Source organism: Anguilla anguilla, chromosome 16, assembly GCF_013347855.1.
Source record: "Anguilla anguilla isolate fAngAng1 chromosome 16, fAngAng1.pri, whole genome shotgun sequence".
Lineage (NCBI taxonomy): Eukaryota > Metazoa > Chordata > Actinopteri > Anguilliformes > Anguillidae > Anguilla > Anguilla anguilla.
This window is the reverse complement of record NC_049216.1, coordinates 33,660,651-33,673,689: the sequence shown is the minus strand read 5'-3', so window position 1 is coordinate 33,673,689 and position 13,039 is coordinate 33,660,651. Positions and strand designations below refer to the sequence as shown.

The 13,039-nt window shown below is 50.8% G+C and overlaps 1 protein-coding gene across 1 annotated transcript; it reads left to right on the top strand.

Moving 5' to 3' along the window:
• On the top strand, positions 1 to 11,722 carry kmt5b (lysine methyltransferase 5B). Its single transcript, XM_035395763.1, has 9 exons — positions 1 to 250; positions 1,996 to 2,143; positions 3,400 to 3,565; positions 4,738 to 4,847; positions 5,713 to 5,879; positions 6,444 to 6,463; positions 6,597 to 6,733; positions 7,101 to 7,300; positions 8,161 to 11,722. The coding sequence occupies exons 1-9, from the start codon at positions 118 to 120 to the stop codon at positions 9,819 to 9,821; spliced, it is 2,742 nt and encodes a 913-aa protein (XP_035251654.1). The 5' UTR covers positions 1 to 117; the 3' UTR covers positions 9,822 to 11,722.
• The last annotated feature ends 1,317 nt before the right edge of the window (positions 11,723 to 13,039 follow it).

The following is a 13,039-nucleotide window of genomic DNA, read 5'->3' as shown; positions in this document are numbered from 1 at the left end:
CCCCTCCCTGCCCCCCCCTTCCCCCCCCTCAGTCTCTCGGGCGACTCACACAGCGAGACTAAATGCCTGTGGCGCAGGCGTCTGGCTCGCATCACCCGGCTCGGAGAGTCCAAGAACATGGTTCTGAATGGCAGGCGTCACAGCAGTCGCTTTTCCCATGATCCCCTGGGGCAGGCCCGCCCCCAGCCCTCTCCCCGCGCACACCTGCGCCCCCGAAAGAGCTCCCCCAGTGGCCGTCGATGTAGCCGACGTGAGTAACGCCGAACGTTTCGACGGGTCACCCTCGTTTTTTTTTTTTGGCTGGACCGCAACAGCCCTACAAACGCGAATGTCTGTGACTGACTGAGTGACTGAGTGAGTGATGAAGTCACACCGTAGGTCGGCCCGGTCCAGCCATATACTAGGTTTTGACCTGGTCTTGTTTTTTTCCTGTCTCTTTGTTTTTGTGTAACGCTTGGCAAACGTAGGCAACATTCCCAGCCAAAGTCCAAAGGTTCGAGCTGCGCTTGTGTCCCTTTGGAGATCGATGGCAGGCGATTGTTGAACAGGTGCCGTTTTTATGGATCTGATCACGTGATCTGAAGTCGCCCCTCGCCTCAGGCACAGCAGTGCGCCCCAGACTGCGGCTCTGTAGTTTTGCGGGGGTGGGGGGGTCTTAATTCAAAGTGAAAGCAGCTGTGACTCTCCTTACCTGGAGACTGAGAGTGTGGTGGGGTTAGGGTCCTTGTCCACTGGGGGGAGGGGGTGGTGGTGCTGGGTGCTGAATATGTAAAATGTTTAAAGTTTGAAGAGTAAGAATTACAATAAAAAAATTGAAGGCATTAGTCTTTGTCAGTAATGCCTTTGTTGCAACATGCCCCAAGAGGAGAGTACTGAAAATCTGCTTTTCAGCTTGCTAGCGTTCCTCTGTGTGTGTTTGTAAATGCGTGTGTGTGTATAAATGTGTGCATAAGTGCATGCGTGAGTGTGTAGGTGGATGGGTGCGTGCATGCGTGCCTGCCTGCCTGTGTGTGTTGTGTGTGTATAAGTGCATGTATGTGTGTATAAGTGTGTGTGTGTGTGCGTGCATGTGTATGTATGTGTGTGTGTCTGTGTGTCAGTGTGTGTGTACGTGTGTATAAGTGTATGTGTTCATGGGGGCGTGCTTGTGTCCGTGTGTGCATGCATATGTGTATGTATGTGCCTATGTGTGTGTGTGTATAAGTGTGTGTATGTGTGTTTAAGTGCATATATAAGCGTGTGCATACGTGCATTGGTGTGTGTATAAGTGTGTGCATTAGTGAGTTTCTGTGTGTATAAGTAAGCACATTAGTGTGTGCATTAGTGAGTTTCTGTGTGTATAAGTAAGCACAGTAGTGTGTGCATTAGTGAGTTTGTGTGTGTATAAGTGTGTGCATTAGTGAGTTTGTGTGTATACGTAAGCACATTAGTGTGTGCATTAGTGAGTTTGTGTGTGTATAAGTGTGTGCATTAGTGAGTTTGTGTGTATAAGTAAGCACATTAGTGTGTGCATCAGTGAGTTTGTGTGTATAAGTAAGCACATTAGTGTGTTCATTGGTGAGTTTGTGTGTGTATAAGTGTGTGCATTAGTGAGTTTGTGTGTGTAAAAGTGTGTTCATTGGTGAGTTTGTGTGTGTATAAGTGTGTCATTAGTGAGTTTGTGTGTATAAGTAAGCACATTAGTGTGTGCATTAGTGAGTTTGTGTGTATAAGTAAGCACATTAGTTTGTTCATTGGTGAGTTTGTGTGTGTATAAGTGAGTTTGTGTGTATTAGTGTGTGTATTAGTGAGTTTGTGTGTATAAGTGTGTGTATTAGTGAGTTTGTGTGTGTATAAGCGTGTGCATTAGTGAGTTTGTGTGTGTATAAGTGTGTGTATTAGTGAGTTTGTGTGTGTATAAGTGTGTGCATTAGTGAGTTTGTGTGTGTATAAGTGTGTGTATTAGTGAGTTCATGCGGGCGTGCGAGCACGCTGACGGCTCTCTCTCTCTCCCAGGGTTCAGCACAGCTCCCCTGGAGGTGGAGCGCCGGTACGTTCCCTCGTCCGGCATGACCGCCAAGGAGCTGTGCGAGAACGACGACCTGACGACCAGCCTGATCCTCGACCCCTACCTGGGCTTCCAGACCCACAAGATGAACACCAGGTGTGTGTGTGTGTGTGCGCTCGCGGTCCCTAACCCTAACCCTGACCACCAGCCTGATCCTCGACCCCTACCTGGGCTTCCAGACCCACAAGATGAACACCAGGTGTGTGTGTGTGTGTGTGTGTGTGTGTGTGTGTGTGTGCGCTCGCGGTCCCTAACCCTAACCCTGACCACCAGCCTCATCCTCGACCCCTACCTGGGCTTCCAGACCCACAAGATGAACACCAGGTGTGTGCGTGCGTGTGTGTGTGTGCGTGCGTGTGCGTGCGAGTGTGTGCGTGCGTGTGTGTGTGTGTGTGTGTGCGTGCGTGCGAGTGTGTGTGTGTGTGCATCTGTGCGTCTGTGTGCGTGTGTGCGTCTGTGTGCGTGTGTGCGTGTGAGTGTGTGCGTGGGTGTGTGTGTGCGCGTGTCTGTGTGTGTGTGTGTGCGCTTGCGGTCTCGCCGGCCGGCCGCGATCCGCCGATATTCGCCATGTTACATTACATTACATTGCAGGCATTTGGCAGACGCTCTTATCCAGAAACAACAAAGTGTATAACCATAACCAGGAACAAGTATGACGAAACCCCTAGAGAGAAGTACCGGTCCAAGTGCAGGGAACAACCGCATAGTTCAACTTGGATGTTCCGCCGCGATGACACGTTCAGAGGCACGCGTTCCTGGCGCTCCCGAGCACGCTCAGATTTAGAGAAACCCAGAAAAGACCTGGACACACGGGCAAAGTAAAGCAAGAACATTTCTGTCCAGGGTTTGTGTAAACCGTCTTTGGAGACTGATCCTGGATCAGCATCGACAGGCTGCTCGAAACGGACGGGACCTGAATTTGGGTTGACTGAGCTGATCCTGGACAAGCGCTCATTTTTAGTGACGTTGAGGCCAGTTGCAGGTTGCATTGTTGGCGCTGTAGTTTATATGGGCCCTTGAATATTGAGGAAATGGACCCTTAACATAATAACATAAAAAGCACTTGACTTTTTGCCATCGGAAAGTGTAAGAGGCCTGAAGGTGTATTTACATGGCGTCAGAGCGGAAGAAAGATCGCGGATCTGTTATGAGGGAAAGGATTCTCATGGGTCTGTTGTGGCAAGTTTTAGGGTGGGCGGGTCTGTGAATTTTGTAAATTAAACGGGGGATATCAGGGGACCAGTTGAGAACACCTGTAATATTTGTGATGACATGTCGATGGTGGTATGTAAACGTCTTGTCGCCATGGAGACTGTGTTAAGATGGAGGACGCTGCCTCACCCCCTCCACAGGTTTCGGCCGATCAAGGGGCGGCAGGAGGAGCTGAAGGAGGTGATCGAGAGCTTCAAGAAGCACGATGACCTGGAGAGGGCCTTCGAGGCCCTGACCTCGGGGGACTGGGCCCGGCATCACTTCCTCCACAAGACCAAGGCCCAGGAGAAGCTCTTCAAAGAGCACGTGAGTCATCGCCGCGGCAACGCGCACATCCGTGTTCCGTCTGCGGTTTGGTTGGTTTCATATGTCCCCGCTGGGAAACATTACCAGCGGCGGCTGCTGGGTGGTGCCTCCTGTTAAGGCTCTGTTCCAGTGTGTGGATGGGCCCCACAGTCTGGTATCTGTTAAGGCACTGTTCCAGTGTGTGGATAGTCCCCATGGTCTGGTATCTGTTAAGGTTCTGTTCCAGTGTGTGGATGGGCCCCATGGTCTGGTATCTGTTAAGGCTCTGTTCCAGTGTGTGGATGGGCCCCATGGTCTGGTATCTGTTAAGGCTCTGTTCCAGTGTGTGGATGGGCCCCATGGTTTGGTATCTGTTAAGGCTGTGTTCCAGTGTTTGGATGGGCCCCATGGGCTGGTATCTGTTAAGGCTCTGTTCCAGTGTGTGGATGGGCCCCATGGTCTGGTATCTGTTAAGGCTCTGTTCCAGTGTGTGGATGGGCCCCATGGTCTGGTATCTATTAAGGCTCTGTTCCAGTGTGTGGATGGGCCCCATGGTCTGGTATCTGTTAAGGCTCTCTTCCAGTGTGTGGATGGGGCCCCATGGTCTGGTGTCTGTTAAGGCTCTGTTCCAGTGTGTGGATGGGCCCCATGATTTGGTATCTGTTAAGGCTCTGTTCCAGTGTGTGGATGGGCCCCATGGTCTGGTATCTATTAAGGCTCTGTTGCAGTGTGTGGATGGGCCCCATGGTCTGGTATCTGTTAAGGCTCTGTTCCAGTGTGTGGATGGGCTCCATGGTCTGGTATCTGTTAAGGCTCTGCTCCAGTGTGTGGATGGGCTCCATGGTCTGGCATCTGTTAAGGCTCTGCTCCAGTGTGTGGATGGGCCCCATGGTCTGGTATCTGTTAAGGCCCTGTTCCAGTGTGTGGATAGTCCCCATGGTCTGGTTTCAAATCCGGACCGTGTCAGTGCTGACTGTCCGGCAGCACCTCAGCCTGGCACGTAGAGTCACCTGTGGAAGAGAAACATTTCAAATCGTGTGAATTACTGCCCCCCTCTGGTCAGTGCGGTGCCTGCAGTCTACCCGTACGAGCTGTGGGTGAAGTGTAAGCATCTGTGGCTGACGTTCCAGGATTCGGAACAGCGTGTGCTTGAGCCTGACTCGAGTTTATTTTTGTTCTGCTTTGGCGCTCAGGTGTTTGTTTACCTGCGGATGTTCGCCACGGACAGCGGGTTCGAGATCCTGCCCTGCAACCGCTACTCCTCGGAGCAGAACGGAGCCAAGATCGTGGCGACGAAGGAGTGGTAAGAGCCGGCTCGCGGGCGTGAGCGCGATCCTGCGGCGACCTCATCGCACGCCTGAAACACGCGTCGCACACGTCACACTTTGGGACGCCCGTGCACAGGAAACACCGCCGTCCCGCAGCGGGCACTGGGACGGGCGGAGGCGCAGACGTACGAGGGAAAAGGCAGGAAGCTGAATGTTGAGAGGTTAAAGGTCACAGGAAGGCGTGTGATGCATCTACAGGAAGCGGAATGATAAGGTTAAAGGTTACAGGAAGGCGTGTGATGCGTCTACAGGAAGTGGAATGATAAGGTTAAAGGTTACAGGAAGGCGTGTGATGCGTCTACAGGAAGTGGAATGATAAGGTTAAAGGTTACAGGAAGGCGTGTGATGCGTCTACAGGAAGTGGAATGATAAGGTTAAAGGTTACAGGAAGGCGTGTGATGCGTCTACAGGAAGTGGAATGATAAGGTTAAAGGTTACAGGAAGGCGTGTGATGCGTCTACAGGAAGTGGAATGATAAGGTTAAAGGTTACAGGAAGGCGTGTGATGCGTCTACAGGAAGTGGAATGATAAGGTTAAAGGTTACAGGAAGGCGTGTGATGCGTCTACAGGAAGTGGAATGATAAGGTTAAAGGTTACAGGAAGGCGTGTGATGTGTCTACAGGAAGTGGAATGATAAGGTTAAAGGTTACAGGAAGGCGTGTGATGCGTCTACAAGAAGTGGAACGATAAGGTTAGAAGTTACAGGAAGCTGTGTGGTGCGTCTCCAGGAAGTGGAATGATAAGGTTATTAAAGGTTACAGGAAGGCGTGTGGTGCGTCTCCAGGAAGTGGAATGATAAGGTTATTAAAGGTTACAGGAAGGCATGTGGTGCGTCTGCAGGAAGCGGAACGATAAGATCGAGTACTTGGTGGGCTGCATTGCTGAGCTGTCGGAGCACGAGGAGAACCTGCTTCTGCGACACGGAGAGAACGACTTCAGCGTGATGTACTCCACCCGCAAGAACTGCGCCCAGCTGTGGCTGGGCCCCGCTGCCTTCATCAACCACGGTAACTACCCCCCACACCACGGTAACTGCCCCCCACACCACGGTAACTACCCCCCACACCACGGTAACTACCCCCCACACCACGGTAACTACCCCCCACACCATGGTAACTACCGCCTGCACCACAGTAACTACCCCCCACACCATGGTAACTACCCCCCACACCACGGTAACTACCCCCCGCACCACAGTAACTACCCCCCACACCACGGTAACTACCCCCCACACCACGGTAACTACCCCCCACACCACGGTAACTACCCCCCCACACCACGGTAACTACCCCCCACACCATGGTAACTACCCCCCACACCACGGTAACTACCCCCCACACCATGGTAACTACCCCCCACAGCATGGTAACGTCCCCCCACACCATGGTAACTACTGTGATAACGAGGTAGCTACCCCAGCACTGTAATAACCACCCTGATACCAGGGTAACTACCCCAGTACTACAGTAGCTGCCCCAGCACTGTGATAAGAACCCCAAACGCCATGGTAACTGCCCCAATACTGCAGTGTCTTTGTCTATAAAGTAATCATCTTTTTCTTTCATTTTCAGATTGTCGGCCCAATTGCAAGGTGAGTGGGGCTGTTTTTTGGTTTGGCATTTTTGTCTGGAATTGGAGGGTCTGCCCCCAGTGCTTTGTGGGTGGAGCCTGATCGACATGTGGGCGGAGCAGCAGGTGACGCTCAGGTGTGAACTCTGTTCCAGTTCGTCTCCACGGGCCGGGACACCGCCTGCGTCAAGGTTCTGCGGGACATCGAGCCGGGGGAGGAGATCTCCTGTTACTACGGCGACGGCTTCTTCGGAGAAAACAACGAATTCTGTGAATGCTACACTTGTGAACGGTATCCGCTGCCCCCCCTCATCCTGTGCCCTCATAAGATTTTGTGGATTTCTTTTTTGTTTTTTAATATTCCAGTGCCTTAACTGAGAAAATGACACAACTGGATCAAATGACTCTGTAGATTCTGGTAAAATTTGAAATCGCTCAAATTAGTTTTTTGAATTTACAAGGAAACATGTTGCTAACCAGAACTTAAAATCAGACAGGAAGTTGTTCATGAACGTGGGTGAAAATACCTGCAAGAATTCTACTCTACTATCATGGGTAAAAGCATTTCAAAAAATAATTTGACCAGGGTTTTTTCAGTATTAATGATGATAATAAAATGAATGATGATGGTGATGATATCGGTGCTTGTGACTCTGCAGGCGAGGCACTGGTGCTTTCAAATCCAAAGCGGGACTTCCTGTAGCAGCGCCCGTGATCAACAGTAAATACGGCCTCCGGGAGACGGACAAGCGGCTGAACCGCCTGAAGAAGCTGGGCGAGGGCAGCAAGAACTCGGACAGCCAATCCGTGGGCTCGTACACGGACGCCGACACTCAGGACACGCCCCCTGCACATTCGTGTAAGGCCTTCACCTGTCAGGGAATGGGGAATAGCGAACGGGGAGTGGGGAATAGGGAATGGGGAATAGCGAACGGGGAACGGTGAATTGGGAATGGGGAACAGGGAATGGAACGGAGAATGGGGAATAGGGAATGGCGAATTGGGAATCGGGAATGGGGACTAGTGAGTAAGGAATGGTGAATAGGGACTGGGGAATAGGGAATGGTGAATAGCGCAACATGCCTTGGCTGTTCACAATTTTTAGCATTTCACTCATCGCAAATGGCATTGTAAATACATTCTCAGGATTCGATAAGCGGATTCGAAACTAACATTTCTTCGCGAATTCCCGGTTCCCTTGAATTTTGGAACCGGTTCCAAATTCGGGACCGCCTCTCGATGTACAGTATATGGCCGTGTGTTCCATCCTTGCGAGGGCTGGCTGCCGTGACCTCTGGTGGTTTCTGTTTTCACCTGTAATCGATCAGTTCGGTGTTAAATGTCAGGAAGGACCAGCGGAACCTGTACCTGTAGGCTTTCTTTGTTTGTCCACCAGCTTTTGTTTGTCCGCTGCGATCTTTGTGCTGTGCAGCGGATGTGCGCGTCGGAAAGGTCGCAAACGTCTCTGGTGTCCTGTTGGAGATTTGTTCCACTGTGCTGTAACAGCCCAGTCATAAATCATACATTTTAGCTGCATTGAGTATTCAAATGACAGTGAAATCTGTCTGAAATGTGATTAGTTTTTTTTAAATAACCAAATTGGGGTTTGCAAGTATTTAACTAAAGCTATAAAACCCCAAAGGGTGTCATAGTGTCCCATTTTTAATCTGCATCAACAAAAACATTTCACCCCCCCCCCCCCCTTTTTTTGTTTTGCAGCTGTAAAGAGAAGGACGTCCAGTGGCCGCAGCCGGACTCTGCCCAGACAGTCTCTGTCCAGAACTCCTACTACCTCTACCTCACATTCTAAAGCGAGTCACAGCAGTAACTCCAGGGTACCAAAGAGGGGCAAACCCAAACTGAGCCGGCCCCCGGCCCAAACGCAGGCCCGACTGAGGAGCCGCTCCCGGGGCCCCGAGCCCAAGGGCCCCGGCCGAGCGGCCGTGGCCGACCTGGGCCTGCGGGAGCCCAAGGTGGTGCTGAGCAAAAACGTGTGGGTGAAGAAGGAGGACGGGGCGGGGTTGGGGTCGGGGGTGGGGTCAGGGGTGGGGGCGGGGACTAGGGGCTGCCTGACGCGGCACGCGGCGAAGGAGAACGGGCGGGCCTCTCCGAAACGAGGAGAGGAGAGCCCGTCCTGCACTTACAGAACTCGCCGGTCCACCCGGACGCTCCCGAGCGCCCGGGACGCCGCCGCTGCCGCCGTCGCCGCCGGCGACAAACCGGAGGCGGGGCCGCTGGGGCTGCCGGTGGGCGTGGTCATCAAGACTGAGCCGGCGGACTACGAGGAGTACCCCGTGGGCCGGGAGCTCCGCCCGAAAGAGCCCTGCCCCAGGAAGGGGGCGTGTCCGCGGCGCAGGCGGGCGGTGAAGCTGGAGGAGAGGGGCGCGTACGGGGAGCCCTTCCTCCAGCAGGGGGTGCCGGACCTGCGGGACGCCGCCCGCGCCGCCGACGTGGCCGACTGCGGCGCCGTCCCGCTGGGGCTGCCCGACAAGCACCGCGAGTACAACGGCCGGGCCAACGGCGGCAAGCCGGCGGGCCGGCAGCGGCGGCGGCGGCGGCGGCGGGCCAAGGGCAGCGGCTGCCGGGCGGCGGGGAAGGGCAAGAAGAAGCGGCGGATCACCCGCTACGACGCGCAGCTCATCCTGGAGAACACCTCGGGCATCCCCAAACTCACGCTGCGCCGCAGGCGGGACAGCTGCAGCAGCAAGACCAACGAGCCGGGCGAGGCCGAGGGGGCGGGGCCGGGCGCCGCGGCGACCGCCCTCAACTCCTCCACCTGCTCCTCCTCCTCCTCCTCCTCATCCTCCTCCTCATCCTCCTCCTCGTCCTCATCCTCCTCCTCCTGTTCCTCCACCTCTTCCAAGATCAGCATCAAGTTCAGCAAGGAGCGGCGGCGGCGGCGGCGGCGGCGGCGGAGGCACAGCGGCGGCAAGGGCGGCGCGTACGTGGCCAAGCTGAACAACGGCTTCGGCCCCGGGGCCCACAGCAGCGCCACCCGCCTCAAGATCCAGCTGAAGCGGGAGGAGGAGGGGCGGCCCGTCACCCACACCCTCCCCGGCGAGGTCACGTCCAACGGCGTCCTGGCGGACGTGGCCGGGGAGGGGGCGGGGCTTAGAGGAAGGGGCGGTGGGGCCCGAAACGCAGAAGCGGACTCGTCGTCAGAGGAAGAGGAGGAGGAGGATGATGAGGAGGAGGAAGAGGAGGAGGAGGAGGAAGAGGAAGAGGACGAAGGAGAGGACTACTCCGACGACGAGTTTGAGGATGACTTCATTCCACTCCCGCCGGCCAAACGGTTGCGGCTCATCGTAGGGAAAGACTCGATAGACATCGACATCTCCTCACGGAGGCGGGACGACCAGTCGCTGCGGCTCAACGCATAAGCTCCCGGGGGCCTTTGGGCTCCTCACCTTAATGTACATAAAGCTATCTTTCCAATCAGCCCTGTGTTGATTTAAAAAAACAAACAAACAAACAGACAAACAAACAAAAAAACTAAAACGGAAAAAAGGTTAATTGAGAAACGAACGAAACAAAAAAAAAAAACGCTGAACGTGAAGAGATGAAAGGGTTAAAAAGATAAATGAAAGGGTTAGTTATACAAAATGAAATCCACTCTAAAGAACTTTTCTTGTAAGGTTTAGTGGCAGCACTTCTGTTTCTCCAGTATGGACATGGATATTGTAGAAAGTGTACAGCGTATGCACTCATCCCAAGCCTGGTATGGGCAGATTTTTATTAGCCTCACAAATGTGCAATTCTGAATTCTGTTGACAGCCTAGACTTGTTTTTTTTAGAAAACAAAACAAAACAAAAAAAATTCACCCAGCAATACCTGCTGGAGAATTCAATCATGTTTTCGGAAATGTGGCAGCAATGCTATCTCTGTCCTTTCTAACTCTTGAGACCAGACAGTTCATTTTAAGGGTTCATGATATCAGCGTATGCGTGTTTGTATGTATGTAAGTATGTATGTGTGTATGTGTGGTATGTTCGTATACATATATCATCTTTGCTCATGGAATATATAGGGAAAAAATGCAAAAAATTATGTACAGATTAACTGGGGGGGGAAAGATCTTCTTTTTTTTTGAATCGTCTTTTTTTCCCCCCCTTCTTCTTGCTCTTAAGTATGAACATTATTTCTGAGTCAGAGCTGTTGAAAATCACGTGTAGATGTAGATATCGGGGTTCGTGGTGCTTTCGTGTGGCTGCTGTCCCCCGTCTAACTCCGGAAATAAGAAGCAGACTACCGGGGTACCGCAGTCATGCGCTAACGTAGTACCCCCAAAGTTTCAACGCTATATTTTTGTCCCAATCGACCTTTGACCCCTGAAGTCTAAGTTGGGTTTTTTTTTTTTTTTTTTTTGCGCCTGCTGTTATGGAGTAATTGTTCAGACACTTTTAAAGTAAAAGTTAAAATGTTGAGCAGACAACATGGAGACTCACTATTCAGTGCCCGTTACTTCGTAAAAGGGCTGATGGTGGGGCTCCTGTATATTCTTTCTGAAACGGCTTAGAACGTGATTGGCCTTTCAAACAGGTCTTTCACATTGCCCAATCCCACAAAAATAGGCAGTTTGAGTTTCCCAACCTCAAACATGTGCTGCTGAATCGCTTTAGAAACTGGCTGGAAAGGTGGGTAATCCCAGTCAACTTGACGGTGTGGCCCTTAGCAGGATCCACCTACTCCCTAGATTTTATGTAAAAATTTGGGGTTCTGAGCGCCCTCCCCCGCCCCCGGACAGAAACGCGTTAATACCTAAAGTCGGAAGGGCGTCAGCTTTGTCGCGAGCCAAAAAATTCCAATCCCCCCAGTCATTCTGTATATTGTTCTGCTGTCGAATGCTGAAAAGATCAAGGGATTGTTGTGGAAGAATATTATTAACCCTTATTTTTTTTTTTTCTTATGTACTGTTCATATCACCAGCAGCCTACTGCAGCTTTTTCAACTTGCCTAAGTGTATCCCCCCGACCCCCGGACGTGTCCATGTGCACTGTATGCAGTCTCAAGCGTACTGTCTGATCTTTGTTACGTAGCCAGCTATTGGTTGAAATCCCGGTGGATTCATTGAGGTAAAAAAAAAAAAAAAAAGACTTGTGAATAGTTTGCTGACAATTTAGAGCATTATGTGTACAAGGATAGCGGGATGCAGTATACAGAATTTAAAAGAAGAAAAGCAGCAGTGATAATATTGCTCTGTAAATCATGAAAAATACCTTGTACTTATTTAACAGTTTTTGAATACTTGAAAACGAGATAAAAGTTTCTTTGCAAGAATGACCTGTCTTTTCGATGCATCTTTTGGTGATGGCGGGATTGCGGCGGTCTGTGATTATTTTTGATCATTGCTTCATATAGATTACTAGAGCATCTTGTATACGTTTGTTTCGTCGTGGCAAGAGTGTTTCTGTCTTTGTACTATTTTATTCTCTGCGTCTGCGTTTAAGCTCATCTCAATATCGGGTCATCCAGCGTGAAATGTGTGGTATCTGTCAGCCAGTGAACTAAAATGTGCTCACGGTGTTTGTGGTCGTGCTGTAAGTTATGATTTGTTTCTTTTAAACCTTGTAAGAAATCTACAGGGAGGAGTTCATTTTTGGGAGCTAACCCGGAAAGAAGACGATGTCGCGTGAGTTCATTTCGGTTAATCATCATCCCGTTGTCCGGGGAGGTGGAGCCACGAAGCGATATCATATCGGGGGTTTACTTGGGTTTAAGGTACACTAGTTTAAAATGGAATTTGAAACAGGTCGGGATCATGAATTTCCCCACTGTTTCGGTGAACGTTGAGACTGAACATTTATATGATTCATATCCCACAAAAATCGAGTTAGCTACCTATCGTGAGTAAACTGTTCGAACATGACATTGCACGTAGCCAAAACATTGGATTGTCGCATAGAAACTCGTAACTGGAGGGAAGTCACAGAGCCATAGTAACGCAGAGCGGATTGTCATTTAGTCATTAACCTGTTTTTCCGGCCCAATACGAATGAGAATGAGTCAGATTTTTATGCCAACGATAGTGCGCTTACCTCGGTAGTGCTGCGACACGACCACACTTTCAGTTGCATTCATTAAATGGTTTACAATGTACATCACGAAATCTATGGGCTGATTTGACTTTCGCACATAGCCTGTACGTCATAGGCATGGATTTGCCAGTGGAAACTTCCAGGATTTCCAAGCGGATGGAAGTTATGTGCGCGACTCATCCTGGTGCAGGCTATTTTTCAGACACACGATTACATTAAAACGAGCGAATTTAGAAAAACCATAATAAGAAACGTGTCGGACCCGTAAATAAATGTCAACCCCATAGAAAATAAGATACAACAGGACGATATATTTAACCTCGTTTAATCCATGAACTGTGGCAATGACACCGCTAGAAATGACGTGTTTACCATAGAACCCTTGTCTCACTCTTAACAATGCTAACAAAACCCAGTGGTGAGTCCAATAAGCCGATCTCATTCACAATAGAATTTCTTACAAATAACCGCGCGTCTTCATATGTACGAGAAATGTACACAGGGGAATTACATAACATAAATTGTAATCTCTACACATTCGTACAATTTTGGGTGGATTGGA